We start from the raw sequence: 19,032 nt of genomic DNA, 5'->3' as shown, positions 1-19,032 counted from the left end.
TGCAGCAGTCACTGAATGAATCATTCTGTCCTAGAGCAGGTAGTTCATCACAAGCTTTGTTGCAAGAATGAAGCCAGGAACACTTCCTCACAGAAATCTGTTGGGAAACACTGGGGAAGAGGCATGGCAGTAACTGGGAGGGATGTGCTTTTAGAATTTGCATTTAAAAAACAACTTCTTTCACCTGGGCCTCCACTGCCTTGCTGCTCTAGGACAGTGAAGGACTGGAAGGTGTAGGTGTATTTTCTCCAATGCTGATCAAGTAAGTCTGGTTTCCTCTCTTGCTGAAGGAGTAGTAGTAGACTGATTGGCCCAACCTCTGGCCTGGGGCAAGATGTTTTAATTGCAGGATCCTCCTGTTAATACATGTAATATTCAGCCGCGTGACACACAGCTGAGCCACATCTTTATCTTATCACAACTGATTCAGAGAAGATTGCACAACTCCAGTCCACAGGGAGTTAGGCTGTGCAGAGGAGAACAAGTTTTGTCTGACCAGCATGGTTGTGTAGGGCTGCACTCAGTACCTGCACTTTGTCAGAGTCCCTGTGCTGCTGTAGTACAGGTGCACTGCTGTTACAGACAGAGAGAGGCAGTGTGGAGATAATGCTCAGTACTGCCAAGGTTATGAAATAACCATGTTACTAACACATAGAATGGCAAAACCCCTCAAATTACCTCCACTAGCTTCTGAGGCAAAAATGTAAACAAGGAACAAAGCCATGTTTTCTTATCATGTTTTTCACATGCCAGTGAAGGCAGAGAACTGTTGAATGGAAAATACCCTTCCTTCCTTTAAGACACATAGATGAAAGTTGTTTTTTGCATGTCTGCTTAAGTAAGCAGGAATACTTAAATTTTCCTTCTGGTTCCCTGAAGGACCTTATTGCATAGGGAAGTTTTTTAACAATGTTTATTCAAGTTTTTTTCTTCTTTGTCATAGGAAGGATCAAAGCTTTTTACTTTAGGGAAAAGTAATTCCTGCATCTGAGCCTTATAAAAACTTAATGGAAGAGTGAGTTGGATAGATGGATAGAATGTTTATATTCTTTACGATTATTTCACTGATTATTTTCATCTCCCTAGGTCTGAGAACATGCACAGGGACAGATGATTTAAAAAAGGCATAGTGACCTTCAGTGTGAGAAAAGGGCGTGTGACATTATATAAATATACACACTTCTGAATTAGTAATTGAAGAAATTCTGCAGTGTCACAAGTTACGTGGGTATTTTATTTTTGAAACCCTCAGCCAGAGAGATTCAATCTTTTTAAAAGAGGAGTCGCTCTTGTAGCATGACATTCTTAGTAAACTTCCCTCTTATACAGAAAACAGCTTCAAAGATTTATTTTAAAATGAGGAAGTTCAGTCAGTACTTGGTACATGAGTAGGATATATTGAATTGAAAACTTCCCTTAAATTTTGAAAAATCAGGAGACCCATTTGCACAATTTCAACGTGGTCTATTTTGAAATTATTACACTGAAAATAGGGCTGTGTCACCAAAATATAGAAAGTGGCAGTTTTACTCAGACTAGGATGTTTACTGCTACTATCTCAGATGTTAAATGCAGCAAGAGATTTTAAGCTCCAAAAGATTAATTGTTCTAAAACCTGATCTGAGCCATCTCATCACAGCTGTTTAGATTCCAATACGCATGTCTAGATGCCAGTTAAAAAGATGCTGGGATTCAATATTTAGTCATCCAGGAAGAAGTAGTTTCCACTCTTCTTCTGTTCCACATCCTTGGGAAGAGAAAAAAGGTCACCATTACATGAAGCAGTCTTTGGCAGACTTGAACATAACTGAAATAAAAGACACTTATCTAAACTCCTTTCTGCTTCCCTTACTACTCTTACTAGTTTCACATGCTGTTTTTGCAGCACAGTAGAACTACCCTGTCAATCTTAATTTTGTTCCATATTTTAAAATCTGGCTTCGTATCAAACAATCATAGCTCCTGTACTGCAAAGGTAGTCTTCTCTTACCTTGATGGAATTGAGTTTATTTATTCTTGGTCTGTAATTGTTGGGGTCTCTTCTAAAAGTGATTTCAAGCTGAGATAAAAACTTATTCATTCCAGCCAAGAGAGTCTGTGGACTGTTGAGAGAGAATAATATTTTAGCTATATTTTCAGAAGTTTTATATCATAGGATTACAGGCAACTTTGATCTCCATCCTGAGCTCACTCAAGTCTGGAACTGCAAATGTAAGCTGTATCTGACATACCATGACATGCTACATTTTTACTCAAACCCTATCTCAGATGCTGCTGAAAGATCAGAGTAGTGTCTCATTGTGGCTTCCACATGTGACCTTTTCTTTCTTATTATTTTGTATCTACGTGTGTGTGCTGGCACACTTACATTCAAGGAAACAAAAACCCAACACTTGCACCATAAGTAAAATCTAGCAAAGATTATAACAACTTTCTCAATATCCATGAATGAGTGTGATTTTTGAATTCCAACATGTGTGTTCTTGGAAGGAATACCAACAAAACCGGGTAGCAGGGGATTGCCATTGCAAACCAGTGTGTTTACTTCATCTAGCTTGTGCCAAGTACTCAGTGTTGTAAAAGCCTGTTTTCTGATAAGGCTGCTCATCAAAAAATCTCGGTAATCTCCATGAAATTACTAACAGGAACAAAAGTAGACATCAAAAGGGACAGCTCTGAAAAAGTAAAGCAATGTACACTGCATGCTGGCATCAAGACTTGCCCTTCACTACATCTGCATACAGGTACCATTAGTACAATGCCTTCTATTGCAGCTGGAAGTTATTTTCAGAAGGGTAGTTTACAGTTGGTACTTTTTTCATTCCTTGATCTCTTCTGATTTTTATTTAGCCTCATGCAATTGCTTAATGCTGGACTAGTTTTTGAGGGTTTGGTTATGTTCCTCAACCCTTCCCCAGCTGTGGTTTAGGCAGCCTGTAGGTAAGGATCAATCCCATTTTCTGTTCCATGATTCAAAACAAAAGTCAGAACCCTCAGGACAGTCCTGGATGCAGCTTTAATTTCCACAGGCAGGGATGACAATCTTGCTTAGCAACCCCAATGAATCTCTTACCTGTTTGCCAGTGTGTTCTTGGAAGGAATGCCATCAAAAACAATCACACGATCAGCAAGATATGTAGCCATGATAAAATCATGTTCTACCACAAAAGCTGTTTTTTTAGCATGGAGAATGAAACTGCAATGAGGGGAAAGAAGAAAAGAAGAGAGAGTAATGTGAGCTCATTGTAATCCTAGTGCAAATTGTGGCTCCTTGGCCAGCACGTGCACTCACCGTTTGATGACTCTGGCAGCCATCAGACGCTGCTCAGAGTCCAGGTAAGCCGAGGGCTCATCAATCAGATACACATCTGCAGGTTTACCCAGGCACAGCGCCAACGCCACACGCTGCAGCTCACCACCAGACAGCGTCTGAACCTGGTGGGGCAGGGGAAACAAGGCCGGGCTTAGTTCAGCTACAGGCTCAGAGCTAAGGCAATGAGGATGTTGATTCAGGCAATTAATACCTCCTGGTCAATGATGTTTTCTATCTGAAGAGGTTTCATCACGTCAGTTACAAACTGGGGGTGTGTATAGGCATCTCTGATCTTCTCGTGCAGCAGCTGACGGACACTTCCCTAGCAAAAGGAAAATGCTGCCATTCAGTTTTATGCACCACAAGAAAACAAGCAGAAACAAAATAATAAAAAAATCTATCTACATAAATACAGCTACAAAATAGGCATAAAATAATTTCTGTATGTGTGTTTTGTAGCAAACATGATACTTAATAAATAAGGCTGAAATGTACCGTAGATTTAGGGCTGATTTTCTGTGGTTTGTAGCTGACATTTAGGACTGGGACCTCACCTATAAAAAGACAAAATTAATAATGTAAGCAAGAGAATCTCCAGTATCCTTAAATAGGTTTCATCTTGGGTGTAACACATTACCTCCTTCGTCAGGTGTAAGCCTTCCTGCAAGCATTCGGATAAATGTTGTTTTGCCAGTTCCTAAAATAAAATAAAATACAAGTTACACATTAATCACTTTTCAGTAATTTAGACCTCTAACACATCACTGATACAACAACAACTAAGTAATAAAGAATACATTTTAAAATTAGATTGCTTTGACAATTCCTATATTATCTTCCAGCACTAGATAGCACTATCTTAAAACTGCCACCTAAGTTTGTAAAACAGGGTAGGTAACAAACACAACACGGTGGCACTGTTAACACTCAGTAACTTCACATTCTTCCTACTCAGGGGGCTCATTCTGTGCTATCTTCACCAGGCAACAAGCAGTTCAACCTGACTCAAACCCAGTAATTCTGAAGCCTGGCTCCCAAAGGGAAGAAGGGCTTTAGGAGCATATTCAGGGCTGGAGAAGTAGTTTCTAACATAAATTGCACATACCATTTTCTCCTAACATCACCATAATTTCAGAATCGGTGAATTCTCCAGCTACTATGGATAGTTCAAACTCTCCCATCTTTTTCTTCATTCCTGGATATTTGTACATACACATCTTTTTAACCTCTTCTTCATTAGCTGTCTCAGCTACTTTAAATACCAGAGATGCATCTCGAAACCTTAGATTTTCTGTTGGAACATAGCCATCTAGGAAAATATTTATGCCTATGATGGGAGGAAAAAAGATCATTAGAAAGGTCTGCAACAAAGTAAAACAAGATGAATTTCAATTCCTGGCTGCAAATTTCATTCTGATAATGAGAATGATAATTTTTAATGCTTTAAAAGAAGCAACAAGACCTCCTCTTTTAAGGCATGCACATTGCAAATTGAATGAAGAAGAGCCTTACTAAACTACAGAATGGCTGGAGCAGCTCTGTTAGTGATGAGTGTGGGGTTTAAAGGAACTCCTGCTGTTGGGCCCACTATCTCAAAGCCAGTTTTTACTGAGTCTCAGAATCACAAGTGGGGTCAATTCAGTTGAACACTACATACCTCTGTACTGTGCAACCTCTCTCCTGCCCTTTCTCTACTACTTACAGGGTCTTTTGTGTAACTCCACTGTTTACAAAACACCTGCAAGTACCAAAATTATGTCCATAGCAAGTGAAAATGAAGGCTTTTGGGTTGAGTTACAAATCAAGTATCATTTAACACAGAAATTCTGCAAAAAATCCAACAGTTTTTTCATTGCTGAACTGTGATGGGATGAGGACATGTTTATATAGCAGACAATTAGCATTTTGCTGTCTTTTTTTGGGAAAGTTTAAGAAGAGAAATATGGCAAGAATTACCTTCTCTTACGCTGAAAGGCATGGTAACAACACCATAAGCACTTGGCACTCCATACAGGCAGCAGATAAAGTCAGAGAGATAATCTAATACACTTAGATCATGCTCTACAACAATAATGTACCTGAAAAACAAAGCCAGAGAGATGCTTTTTTTATCTCAATGCAAAATATTTTTCTTTCTTTTTTTCTTCATCTGTTTGCATAAACAAGAGCTATCAACATGATTTTTAGTTAATATGATTTCTTCACTTTATACCAAAGGAGAGAGTTCATATCTCTCACCAGCATTTTTTAACTGTCAAAAAACTCGTGAATGATAAATTTAAAGTCCATCTTCAGCATGAACTGGCAGATTCTTTATGTACATTAAGTGGAAGGATGTTGACTGATTTGAGTGAAAAATATTAAGCACATTTTAGGAAAATAAAAATCTTTGTGAGAAAGGGATGAAACAGCAATATTCAGGTGAAAAGTAACCACCAATGTTTTCCTATCCTTATTACAGGATTTTGAAATGGGACCAGAAACTACAGGAAAAAAGTTTCCAAAATGCAGAATAGAATATTACAGACTTGGAATATCTGGAACATCTGTTAGTGTGTCATGCTGAGCAGTGAGCACTTCTGAGGGGATGGACTGGATGCTTCTTCCCTCTGTAAGCAGTCCTGCACTATTAGAGTCTGGTGACACAGCTGAGCTTGTATTTACCTGTCAGGGTTTATGAGGGACCGGATAGTGATGGCAGCCTTCAAGCGCTGCTTGACATCCAAGTAGCTGGAAGGTTCATCAAACATGAAGCTAATCCCAAAAGGAAGAGGGAAGTCTTAGTGAATGCAAGCTTTCTACTTATTCAAATGTAATACTAACATTACAACCATTAAGTAAATGAAAATAAAAAAGAATCATTATTTATACTGAGAAAGGGAGATAAAAAATGAGAATTGTGCACACCTGCCTTTATTCTCTGTACACTGCCACATGAAAGTGAGTTAAGGATTACTTTCCCAAAAGTTCTGACAAAGTTATCTAAGTTATCAAAAGTTACAAGAGTCAGCAGTTAGGATTCCCATGCACTAACTTAAATTTAATTAAACGAACTAAAAAGTGCAAAAATACTTTAGAAGACTGGAAGAAGGACATTTTCCAAAAAGAGAAAACTGAACAAGGAAACCCACTTGAAATTCACACCAACTGAACAAAAAACAGCAGCCCAAGTGAACAAAACCAATCAATCAAAAATTCACAAAAGCAAAAAAAACCAAAACCCTGTAACCCTGTAACTCTTCTGATCTTGCTCTCGTGGTCCCAAGGAGTCAGGAAACAACAAAGATCAGACAGTAATTTCCTGCTTGCAAAGACAGGAGAGGAGGGACTCAGGTTCTAAGGGGAGGGGAAGCAGCTGTACCTTTCTCATTCAGAGAGGCTAAGGGAGGTGTGCTGTCCAGCTGGATACATCTAGATTGGATTAGGGAGAGCTTATGAGGTTGGGATACTGAAATCTAACACTGCCTTCTGAAAGCAGCTATTTCCACTCAGTAAATGAAAGTACACATAATCCAGAGATTAAACATGAAGTAAGAATGGCTTCCAGCTGATGAGCTGGCAAAATTTCTAAAAATAATTTTTAAACATTATTTTATAATTTTAAAATATTCTTCACTACTTCATAGAAAATATTATTGTTAAGAATAAGAGTAAATTTGAGGACCATATTCTGAGAGAGATTATTAGAAGCAATGTGTAACAGAAGTAAATTAAACATACATATCAGCCTTCTGAATGCAAACAACTGCACAAGCAAATCTCTGAAGTTCTCCTCCTGAAAGGTCCTCAACATTTCTTTCTTTCAGATGTGTTAAGTCTGCAAATAAGTGATTAATTTTAGGTATGTGATAACCAACAGAACAATCCATATTTTTATTACCTACAGAAACATGTATAAACATAGCAAACATTCTACAGAGAGGGAAAGAAAACAGGAGAATAAGCTTTCATTTTACACATCATCAGTATCACACTGCTAATACTAAGTCATAGCAAGCTCTGGCTTCTCTGCAGCATTGGCTGCATGGCTGCTTCCTGTTATGCAGAAGAATTGTATTTCTATTTCTTTTTCCACCACACTGCTGAAGATTCTGGCCCTAAAAAGAAACTATACCAGTTCTGAAAGTTCTTCTTGTCAGGCTTGCCTGGAGAGTTCTGATTTTCTTGAAAATCACGTCCCTCAAACCTTACAGGAGATGGGTGAAGCAGGTATTTTCTAAGCAGCTTAACAAACACGTTTCAAGAATAGGCTGTGTCATTAATAAATTAAGTAGGACCCAAAGACCACATTCTTGGTGACACAATGGCAGCCTCACCTTCACTACCCAGCTCTACCAAAAGCAATCCCACAGTGAATTTAGCAACAACTAAATTTAGTAACAACTAAATACAAAACACCTACAAAACATTACTAGGGCTGGACTATGCAGATGTTCTTATTAATTGTATTAATCTCAGAAGTCAAATTAGATACATACCAGCTTTGGGGGGAGTGTGGAATATTAAGATAACATTTTTTACATGCAGTGTAGAAAGGGAGATGCTCAGATATTGCCACATTTGTGAGCAAGCAAGAGCAGCAGATGTTAAGTGGGATTTTTCTGGATTTAAAAATAAGCACTTTCTACTATGAAACAGAAGCTGCATTACATTCTGTTAAGTAGAATGTATCAACTAGTTTGCCATCAGAAAGGATTATTTGTGTTATTTATATTACAGCATGCCCTGGGCTTTACACTAAAGCGCTTTTTTTTTCTTGGAGTTGGTATAATTTGCATGCTCCATCATTATGGTAACTTGATTGTTTCAGTAAATATAAACTTCTCAAATACTTTCAAATTTGACTGTACAAAATTACTTACCGAGCTGCTGACACACAACAGTTTGTGTCTTGGTTTCATCCTTCCTATCCAGAATTGATCCCACTGTTCCCTGCGTGATAAATAATAAAAAACCCCAACCAACATTAAAAATTTCAAACAGTTCTGAGTTATGCTGCTAAATAAAACTTTAAACACATAAGAAGTACTAGAGAAGAAGCTCCCAGCTTTCTATTAACTCATGAAATGTCTCACCTTTGCAGCTTTAGGGATCTGGTCCACGTACTGAGGTTTAATGATAGCTTTAAGGTCATCTTCCAGGATCTTGGTAAAATAATTCTGTAATTCAGATCCTCGGAAGTAAGTCAAAATTTCTTGCCAGTCAGGTGGATCCTGTGACAAAATTAAAGCCTGGGTTTACTTACACCATTTAAAAACATAGTAAGGAATCCTAATTTCAAATTCCAATCAGTAAGGCAAATAGAATAGGCTTGTAAGAGAACACACCAAAAAATCTGCAAAAGCATTCTAAAAACAAAGTTTAGAGAGACCTTCTTTTTCCAGGTTTCACTAATCTTCAAAAAAATAAAAATTAAAATTTGCACAGCTAAGAAGCTACTGAACTGAAACAACTTCATGGGGAAAATGACAGCATGGATTAATGTAACCACACTTATTAGCTATCTGATACAGCTTATCAAAAGAAAAAGGACTGGAATGGTAGAAGCATGAACCAGCACAGAAAATGCAACAAATCTGGTAATTTTCTCTGGTTCTAGCAAACATTTCCAAGGAACAGAACGGAAAAAAAGAAAGGAAAAATGACAAATTGAAAATAAAAGGAACTGTTCAGAGCTATCACCCAGGAAAAAGTTCCCCCTTGCACACTGTGCTACTCTGAGGGGTGCTGAGTTTATTTCTTTGATGATAAACAGTATGGATCAGACTGACACAGTCGTATTTCCAAACCAAGCAAATACACAGAGGAAATGCTTCATCAGTTTTAGAGCAGAAGCAACATGGAAGATTCAATTCATACCACGTGTTTCTGTGGTCATACTGATATGGCTCCTTCACAGCAAAGTCTGATTTTGGAAGCATGGTAATTCAATTAAGTACACATTCAGAAAGTCAAGAGTTTTGCTATTCCTGCAATACTACCACCTGAAACAAGAAGTCCACAAAATAATATAAACCAAACTTGAAAGAGAATGTAAAATGTAGCTGGGAAATTACTATTTCTTTGCAGCTTTAGGGAGCAGCCATGACTGAACAGTTTAATAAAACATTGTTCTTTCAGGTAAAGAAACTGCTGAAGAAAGTATCAACACACTTGTTCTTACAAATGCTTCCTGAAGGACAAAAGTGTGCATCAGAATTCTGTCCCCAGGCAGTCTGAAGGTAAGAAAGTAACATCTGAAATGCTGAGGAGTCCTAATAGCTATTATTTATGCCCTTTCTCTAATGTATTCACTCTTTGGAGTAGTGTTAGGTAAAAAAGCCCTTTTTAAATAAAATATTTTGCTTACTGGCTGCAGTTGGACTTGGAGCAAACACATAGGAAAATGGATTATGAATTCCCATGAATACCAGCAGATTACAAGTTAAAGTCTTATTTCTAAGTAACTAGCAACATGAAGAAACTAAGGATTTTTCAGAGCTCAGTATTCAAGTGTACAGTGGGAAATACCTTCAACCACAACTTACAATAACAACATACTTTATGAGAAATCTTCCTCAAAAGAATCAAAGATAAAAATGCCTAAGAGATCCCAAGGATACACAGTAAGTGTTCACAGACACTTGAGCTGTTCAGATAAAAACAAAGGAAACTTAGAAGAAACTCCAACACTTAAGCTATGGAAATTCCTGATGGGAACAGGTAAATTATGCAGGGAGAAAAACGTGATGTTTTTTAAAGATTGGTATTAAAAAATCCCCAAGCCCATAAGTACAACCTCAAGAAACCTACCTCTGATTTTTATCTTTTGTGAGTTACAATTACAATTAGTACTCTTATCTTTCTTGAGAGATATACACAATTTGCAAGAAGGCAAATTGTTAGCAATAACCTCCTACTACTGGTCCTGTGTGGAGCAGGTCACTGGCTGTCAATATCAAAGTGCCAACAGCCCCACAAATCTATCACATTCACAGATACAAACACTCAGTCCAAAAAAATAAACAGCTACCTAAAATGCTAACTCTTTTTTATTGCTGATACATACATCATATTTTCCAAGATTTGGCTTCTGTTTTCCTGCTAAAATTTTCAAGGCAGTTGATTTTCCAATACCATTGGTTCCAACCAATCCCAGTACTTCACCTGGACGAGGGATAGGCAACCTGTACAAAACATTGATAAGTTTGTGTTCCATCACACACCAACACTCAGTGGGCAAGTAAATGCTGCAAGCCATTTTCAGACCTTCTGATTATTGCAGCCTTTGTTAACTTGCAAATATCTAACCCAGATCATATCAAATTCCTTAAAATTAGAAGAGCACAAGAAATACTTAAGGGCAGTGTGTTTTAAAATAGGGGCTCTGTAAAATAATCCCTATCACGAATTTATTTCATTATAATACTTTTTAATAAGAAAAATTTAACTAACATTCTAAAAGGAAGGTACTGGGGTAAGAACCAAGAACACTTTGACGTGCACTATGTTTACACTATCAAAAACTTGGATTTTATTGTCTCTTTGATATTTGAAAAATAAAATACCTGTGAAGTTTGAAGGCATTGGCACAGTATCTATGTGTTGTTTCTTTCTCCAGGTTGCTAGGTAAGTTAACAATTGACAAGGCTCCAAAAGGACATTTCTGGAATTGAAATAAATTATAGATTATTAGTGCACACAATTTATTAACAAAAGCCTATGTTTTGTACTGCACCCAGCTGTGCATTTATATTTTTAAATGGACCTCTACCAAATTTCCTTTACACGGTCAACCTGCCAAGGAAGTTCTGTGCCACATTTTTCAAATTAGTAGTCTGCAGTTTAGATTGTCAGTCTACAATACAAATAAGGCACACTGCATATATTCTACACCTTTCACAAAAAACATCTGTCTGCTGCTAGGTGTCTACAGACACAAACAAAAAACCCAAACCAGGCCAAGCAAAAACAAAGCCACAAACGAAACCCACACCTTGCAACCCAACCAGTTCAGTCAAGTGACACAGTTCTTCACTTTCTATAAACAGTAAGTTCACTTGGTCTGATTAATCCAGGAAAGAAAACTGCTTTTTGAAGTTACCATATGCATTGCTAAATATAATAACAAAATAAGGAAAATGTAGCACTTTAAATAAAGCAGTTTAATTTTTACCTTGATGCAAATACCACAACCAATACAAAGTGTTTCTGAAATCCATGCTATTTTGTTCTGTGATGTGACTTCTATGCAAAGTTTTCCTGGTGAAAAAAATTAAGATAAGATCAGTCCAGTTTCTGGTGAATCAGAATTCCTGCCTACTAAATTTCACAGAGGACCTTGTAACTGATGAACGTTCACTGAAGCTTCAATTATCCAAAGGCTTGAAAAGTGTCATTATTACTAAGAATTGTTCAAGCTTTTAGTGATACTTCTAAAAGCTTTATGGAAAAAAAAAAAGCTTGAATGATACACAAAAATCTATCAGTTACAAAAAGCTCATTCTATGGAGTAGAACTGATTTAAAAGGTCTCCAATTGCTTCAACACTTTGTTACACTGTATCTCTTACCCATTCGAACCACAGGACAACTCTTCTTGCATTCCTGACGACATTTCTTTGGCTTACATTTGTCATGGTTGACTATAGCAATTCTTGTTAATTTGTCGGCCATAATGCACAATTTAGGGTTAAACACATACACCAATTATAAGAAGGAGTAGTGGGAGTCTTCCAGACCTTAAAGAAAAAAAAACAAAAGCAAAAAACACTGTAAGAGATCAGGTCAACTGACAGCACAGAGAACAGACTCAAACCTAAGTTATTGCCAGTGGAGTGCAGATATGAAAAACACAAAATTATTTTATTTTTCCCCTCCTTTAAGCAACATGACAAACAGCAAAGTTAGAGATACAAATAACAAGGGTACTGATGTGTAGATAACTGCACAAATTTTTAACATCACCTTTCTGTCCCATCACTATTCTTCCAGTGTAGAAATAAAATTGTGATTTATCTGAAAATGGATTTGTTTCCAAAAAAGCACACTGTAGTAAGAACATAAGAATCTATACAGCTCCAAATTTTAGTTTTACAAGTTACCTGGTATAAAGCACCCTTGTCCACATTGACAAATTGTGACTACAACTATTACTCCAAGGATATGATTGAATATACATTTCCAATATGCCAATATTCTGTATTAAAGGATTAAAACAGTGTAAAATGTAAACCAGTTTTCAAAGTGAAAAATTTTAACTGAGTATATAAAAAGTAAACCAGGCAATGTGAGCAGACGTTTACGATGATGTTTGATTCTTTAATCTTGAGTTTCATTAGTATCTGAATAACTACAGTTACCTTCTGCATCTCCCAATATGGTATCAATGTCTATATTAGATTGAAATAAAAATGAGTAAAATTCTTAGTAAGGAACATAGAAAGGCTCTGCAAAGGGATCTAGCCAAGCTGGATCCATGGGGATCATGAGGATCAGTAAGGCCAAGTGCTGGGTCCTGCCCTTGGGTCACAGGCACGCCAGGCAGTGCCACAGGCTGGGGAGAGTGTAAGGAAAACTGCCTGGTGGAAAAGGACCTGGGGCTGGCTGGTGACAGTGACTGACATGAGCCAGCTGTGCCCAGGTGGCCAAGAAGGCCAGTGGCATCCTGGCCTGGATCAGCAGCAGTGTGGCCAGCAGGAGCAGGGCAGGGATTGTCCCCCTGGACTCGGCAGGGTCCCCCCTGAGTGCTGTGTCCTGCTCTGGGCCCCTCACTACAGAGTGACAGAGGGGCTGGAGCAAGCCAGGCAGGGCAGTGGGGCTGGGAAGGGCCTGGAGCCGCGCTCTGAGGGACGCCTGGGGGAGCTGCGCGTGTTCAGCCCAGGAAGGGAGGCTCAGGAGAGCCCCTCGCACCCCCCACACCTGTCTGAAAGGAGGGGACACACAGCAGGGGGGTCGGGCTCTTCTGCAGAATAACAGGACACAGGACAGGAGGAAACAGCCCCAGATCTCACCAGGGAGGTGCAGATTGGATGTCAGGACAACCCTTTGCTGAAAGGGGGACAAGCAGTGCACAGGCAGCCCAGGGAAGTGGCTGAGTCACCATCCCTGGAGGCATTTGAAAGACATGGAGATGTGGCCCTCAGGGACACAGGGCAGGAGCCAGAGCTGGGTTAATGGCTGGACTCAATAATCTTGGAGGTCTTTTCCAACCTAAAAAACTCTATAATTCTGTGGAGTACAAGATGATTAAATATTACTGAAATCACAAATAAATGCATGCAAAGAAGTGAAATTATGACTTGTTTTCCTCTCTATAAGCCCCTCTTTGTTTTTTTGTAATGTACATTGACAAGTACTGGATTGTAATGGGACTTTGTACAGCTGCAGCAAATGGAGGGAAAGGCAGAGAATTTTAAATACAAGTCTTGATAGACAAAAAATGTGGAATGTGCTTTGAAGTACATTTGTATTTCCTTTACTATATTAATTCATAATAATGAAAATAACAATAATAATGACTTTTATTTTCCTATGAACAAGACACACCTAAGGACAACTCCCTCCAGCTCCAGAACAAAGACAACTGACTTATGAGGCCCTTGGAAGATTTTAAGATATTGCAAATGACTTTTTTTTTCTTTTTTTTTTTGTTAAAATAAATGCCATAAAGTACAAAGCATTTCCATCTCACTAAATAAAGGGATGGCAGCCCTACAGATGATGCATGTTAAAAATCATTTCAATGCAGTATCAGTATTCAATGATATAACTGGAAAGGAGTCTGGAAATACTTCATGTTTCCACACAGTGCAAAGGTGCAGCTGCATCCAAAGGATTCCAACATTTCTAATTAAGGGAAGGTTTTTTTGGATGTCCAGCTCATCTTTGGTTCACCAAACCAAAGCCTCCTCCAGTGGTTTACAGACTGTATTTATTACATACGGCTGTTGGAGGAAGAAAGGTTGTGACTTGCAGACTCATGAAGGAAGCAAGAATAAAATGGGTGTATGGCACATTTATCATGTTAAATTCTATAAACTTCAGGTTGGAAGGAATTCTCCAGCTACTACTGCAATATATGGAAGATGGACATCCAACAGCAAAGGTCAGAAAAGCTGATGTTATTGTATCCTTAAATCCATTACTGCCACAGGTACCAACATTTTAAGTGGCTCCTTTAAAAAGTGGTAGTTTTATTCCTTTATTCAGTTTCTGAAGTACTTTAAAACTAATGTCAGAAGATATTTTTCATCACCTATAACTGAATGTAACTATTCACACTGCCAACCATATTGCAGCAGTTTCTACTTACATTTCTTTTTCTTCCTTTACTAATTTAAATTTCCTAAGCAAGAAAGTCCTATTAACACAGCTGATGTTTTCAAATAAATGACTGAATATAAGAAAAAAAATTCAAAGTGATTCAACAGTTCTGTGTTGTCAGACCAGACTGACAAAGCAGGGCTGAACACTGAAATTGCATCCATAGACCAGGCAAACAGGTATAGAATAATGAGTCTGCAGTTCCCACTTTAATACAGCAGGAAACAACAAACTGAAAGCCTTATTTTTGAAGGCTATAAAGGTGCTTTAGTCAGGGTAATTTTCTTGGGGACAGACACTGGATGTTGTAATGACTTCAAATAAAGATCCATTCCTGGGAAGACATCCCACTGCCTTTCACTAAAATCCTGCAGGTTACAAAGAGCATTTGGGGGTGAATGATTGATTCCCTCTCTGTTTTCCCAAGGAAGTGCCAAGGGGCCCTTTCTGCACGCCCTGAGCAGACAGGGCCCTGTGGATCTCCCGCGGAGCTGCAGGCAGCAGTGAGCCCGCCCTGTGGGTGCCCCAGCAGCAAAGCTCCCTGCGCAGCCCCCAAGCCCGGCCATGCCCCAAAGGCACCCACCCCCGGGCGGGGTTCAGCCCGCAGCTCACAGCGGGAGCGGGACGGGGCTGCCCCCACACACCACGGCAAACACGGCCCGAAACACACAATTCCTGCCGAGCTCCTCAGCAAGCTTTCCTCACTCCTGCCGGGATACTCACGCTGAAGTTTGCACTCGCTGCTGAATCACACTGTGGCTGGTGAGCAATGAAACAGCCCGAGTTTGGGAATTTTTCTAATTCTAACTTACTTGGGAAAATGCCCATGTGAGTTCCATCCTAACTTACACAAAAATGCCCAGTCTGTGGTGAACAGTTTTGAAGGGGTCAGTGAATTAAGTATGTACACAAAGCATTTCTGTGGGGGCAGGGGGGAAATAGAAGTAATGGAGCAGCATGGAGACACACATCTCACACTCCTCCCCCTCTGCTCCCATCTATGTGACAAAGTGTCAGTTTATCCAAAACTCTCTATGGTCTTAACCATTTTCAGAAAAAAAAAAATTGTGAACTTTTGTAATATTTCCAGGACTGTGCTGATATCTACAATGACAACTGCCCACAAAAGAAAATAATAATAATATCGACTTAGAACTCAGAAACAAACAAACTGTCCAAAACCAGACTGAACTCAAGTTCCATATTTCCACCCAGTTAGCTGAGTGGCATTTAAATGAACACATAGAATAGGATGGTCTGACTGCAGGGAACAGATGCAGAGCTCTCAGGAGACTGAACACAGATCAGCCATGTTACAGCACACCAGTAACCTACAGGGCAGTCAGCACTTCAGGGGCAGGACAAACTGGTACTCAGAAGCATTTGACTTCATGACTGTGCTTCTCCTTCCCATAGCAAGAAAAACAGAATAAAAAACAGAGTATCAAAGTTCTAATTTGCAACTAACTACCAGGGTAAAGAGCTATTTGAGTTATTGAATGATGATGGTGGGGCAGCAGAAAATCTTCCCAGCATGGACTGACAACACAGGTGAAGGAAGGAGGGAATGACTAAAAACTGCTGGCTAGACAAAAAAGGAAATGTTGCAAAGGCCCTGTCAGTATCATTCATTAAAGCCAAAAGCTGCCCATTATGTTCAATTATGTAATTTAATGCAAAAAATGAAACATGTCTAAAAATAAGACACCAAACATGTTATCACAAGCCTTCTAAGCCAGCGTTCTTAGGCTGTCTGATACAGCTGCTGCACACCCTGACACACCAGATTACAAAAAAAAAAGTTGCCCACGTGCAGACCTTGCTATCTGTCACAGAAGGCAACAGCAATGCACAATCGTAGAACATGTGCAATGTGCTTGCATTAATAATATTTATTTCTTTCTCATGCATTAGAGCAAAATTATAATTTACCAAGTCAAGGCAATTATGACTGAGAAGAATTTGTAACTGCACTGAATCGTTCAGGCTAAACAAAGAAAAAATTAAACATTTAAAGTAACCGAAGACTGAACAGAACCAGAGACCATTCACTGAAAGATGTGAAGGCAAGGCCTGGGTTCAGAATTGTGCCATCCTTGGTTACTTTGCAAAAAACCAGTGAATACTTCACAAAATTACAGTGCATGAGACCTCAGAGAGAAATGCTGTGGAAAGGAGTGAGGATGAGCAGCATTTCCAGCTGCCACTGAAAACAAGCAACTGAGACCTGCCTCTCAACTCCACTGCCAATGGGCTACATACAGGCACACCATAACAAGGACAATAAAGCCAAGAACCAGAATACCCAAAGAAAATTGAAATTAAAGGTAAAACAGTAAATGATACAAGAACTAGTCTATGCTTAAGGTTTTCTCATTTAAGAAACTGAGGCAATGTAAAAAAAGTAAGTTTAGACATGCCCCAGATTTCCCTACTGTATTAAATCACTATGTTACTCATAAGACACGTCATGAATAAGAAAATATGTTAACATGAAAGCATATGGTCAAGTATACTGACGCTGCAGAACGAGTGGGTGTGTTTAGCTTGTGCTGAGCAGTATTAATTATCACTCAATCTTTAACATTTCCCCTTAACATGAAGTGAAATGCCTGAGAACGAACCCGTAAATTAGCAATCTAATGAAACTAATGAAAGTATTTCATGACCACTGGTTTAGGACTGCAGTTTATGGAAGGAATCACAGCAGGGAAACTTAAATTAGTGAGAACTGTCACAGGAACTTGCAGGTGAAGTATCCAAGTGCATTCTAGGCAGGAAACACCACCATGGTCCTTGAAAAAAGCCCTGCCGGCTTCTTCTTTTATTTTTACACACACCTCGCAGAAAACAGCCTTACCCCGCTATCTTATCGCACCTGCAGGAAGGCTTGATCTCCTCACCGCCCCACAAGCACCCACGTGGATATCAGCCTCCCTCAAGAGAAGGCAAAATACGGCCTTCCCCCCGAGCCCGAGGAGGAAGTTCCCAGTTTTCCTAGGAGCAAAATGCCGGCGTTCCCTTTGCCAGAGCCAGGCCAGCGCCGCCAGGCGAGGATCCCGCGCTGCATGCACAGGGAGCCATCCCCACAGCAGGGCCGGCGCTCTGACCCCGCTGCCACAGAACCCGAGGCGTGGGGGATGACGTGCCGCGTGTGCAGGCAGTGCCGGCCCGGGCCGTGTCCACGCCGGCAGCAAGCCCCGAGCCCCGGGAGCCTCCGGCCCTGAGGCCCGGGCGGGGCGCGGTCGAGCCGACCCTTCTCCCACGGTGCTGCGGGCGAGGCCGCCGCCCAGGCCGAGCCCAGGCCGGCAGCACACCACGAGGAGCGGGGCCCTGTCCCCACCGCCTCCATTCCCGTGCGGGAAGGCGGGAGTTCCCCCCGGCGCTGCTTACCGGGAGCTGTGAGGGGGGTGCGGCGGGGCCGGGGGCAGCGGGGGTGGGAGCGCGCGCGGCGCCCTCGCGCCGCGGCCGGGAAACGGCGTCCGGTGATCCCGCGCGCGGGCCCGCGCGCGCAACGTGCTCGCGCCGCCGCCGCCACCCGGCCAAGATGGCCGTCGGGCCCAGGGGGGCGGGGCCTGGCGCGCGCCACGGAGAGGAGGGGAGGGAAGGGAAGGAAAGGAAGGGAAGGAAAGGAAGGGAAGGGAAGGGAGGGCGGCCCTCGCCGGGCACAGCAGGGGAGGGAAGGGCGGCCCTCCTCACCATGGAGACCTAGAGCGCGGCCGTGCGTAGGGAGCGCAGCCTCCCGGGGCGGGTCGGGGCGCCTGAGCTCCCCGAGCCCGCCCTGCGAGCGGCGGCCGCGCTCTGAGGGGAGCTCCCGGGACGGAAAGGTCTCGCTGGCCTCTGCCTCTGCCGGGCAGGTGGTGACAGGCAGCAGCAACAGTTAAGACCGGTGCTTCTCTTCTCAAGGAAAGGTGTTCGTTCCCTTTCACGACCGCGGTTTCGGCATTAGGAAGCGAGCTCCAATATCGGATACGCCCGGGGATTGATACAACGCAAAAGGTACCAAGATAGAATGGTCCTGCTAGCCTTTACCTGCCTGGGCAGCGTGTCTTCTGAACCTGCCTGCCTTTACCTGCCCTGGGCAGCGTGTCCTCTGCACCGGGAACACTGGGGCTACGTGCTTTCATTCCCATCGGGAAGAACTGTCACTCTCTTTGGGAGCCCATCACCTCACTAAGGATACCACCTCCAGTAGTGATCGTGCCCACGGATTGCTCCCACACAAGGGACGACACCCGGGTCTTGCTGGCCTTTACCTGCCCTGGGCAGCGCGTCATCTGCATCTGAAACACTGGGACTACGCGCTTTCCTTCCCGTGGGGAAGCATCTCCAGGAGCCGCCTCGGCAGCTCGGGGTCCATGCCCAGCACCGAGCACGTCCCAGGCTCGCTCCCGCACCGGAGGAGCCGGGACGCGG

The 19,032-nt window shown here is 41.3% G+C and overlaps 2 protein-coding genes across 3 annotated transcripts in view; one reads left to right on the top strand and one right to left on the bottom strand.

Moving 5' to 3' along the window:
* Nucleotides 1-1,213: 1,213 nt before the first annotated feature.
* On the bottom strand, nt 1,214-19,010 carry ABCE1 (ATP binding cassette subfamily E member 1). Of its 2 annotated transcripts, none has more exons than XM_064711209.1 (18): nt 18,873-19,010; nt 11,865-12,032; nt 11,469-11,554; nt 10,861-10,958; nt 10,362-10,479; nt 8,389-8,526; nt 8,176-8,245; nt 7,034-7,130; nt 5,978-6,067; nt 5,270-5,391; nt 4,419-4,640; nt 3,951-4,010; nt 3,809-3,867; nt 3,525-3,635; nt 3,293-3,435; nt 3,074-3,196; nt 1,991-2,102; nt 1,214-1,747 (listed from the first exon to the last, which is right to left on the bottom strand). In XM_064711209.1, exons 2-18 carry the CDS (start codon nt 11,965-11,967, stop codon nt 1,700-1,702), a joined length of 1,800 nt encoding a protein of 599 aa, XP_064567279.1. In that variant the 5' UTR covers nt 11,968-12,032; nt 18,873-19,010; the 3' UTR covers nt 1,214-1,699. The 2 variants fall into 2 exon arrangements, with proteins under 2 accessions (XP_064567279.1, XP_064567278.1); XM_064711208.1 differs by lacking the exon at nt 18,873-19,010 and adding an exon at nt 18,010-18,142.
* Nucleotides 18,271-19,032, top strand: part of ANAPC10 (anaphase promoting complex subunit 10) — a 32,690-nt gene continuing 31,928 nt past the window's right edge. Inside the window, exon 1 of the mRNA XM_064711213.1 lies at nt 18,271-18,615. The gene's annotated coding sequence lies outside the window, so the exon portion shown is untranslated. The remainder of the gene's footprint in view (nt 18,616-19,032) is intronic.

This window comes from Zonotrichia leucophrys, chromosome 4 (genome assembly GCF_028769735.1).
Source record: "Zonotrichia leucophrys gambelii isolate GWCS_2022_RI chromosome 4, RI_Zleu_2.0, whole genome shotgun sequence".
Lineage (NCBI taxonomy): Eukaryota > Metazoa > Chordata > Aves > Passeriformes > Passerellidae > Zonotrichia > Zonotrichia leucophrys.
This window is presented reverse-complemented; position numbering and strand designations above follow the sequence as displayed.

Excerpts from the sequence above, each read along its gene's own strand:
- ABCE1 (XM_064711209.1), bottom strand. The coding sequence starts at position 11,967 with ATGGCCGACAAATTAACAAGAATTGCTATAGTCAACCATGACAAATGT. Across the intron at positions 10,959-11,468 it reads GTTGTGGTATTTGCATCAAG|AAATGTCCTTTTGGAGCCTT; the intron begins GTAAAAATTAAA and ends TTTCAATTCCAG. Across the intron at positions 10,480-10,860 it reads AATGCCTTCAAACTTCACAG|GTTGCCTATCCCTCGTCCAG; the intron begins GTATTTTATTTT and ends TGTTTTGTACAG.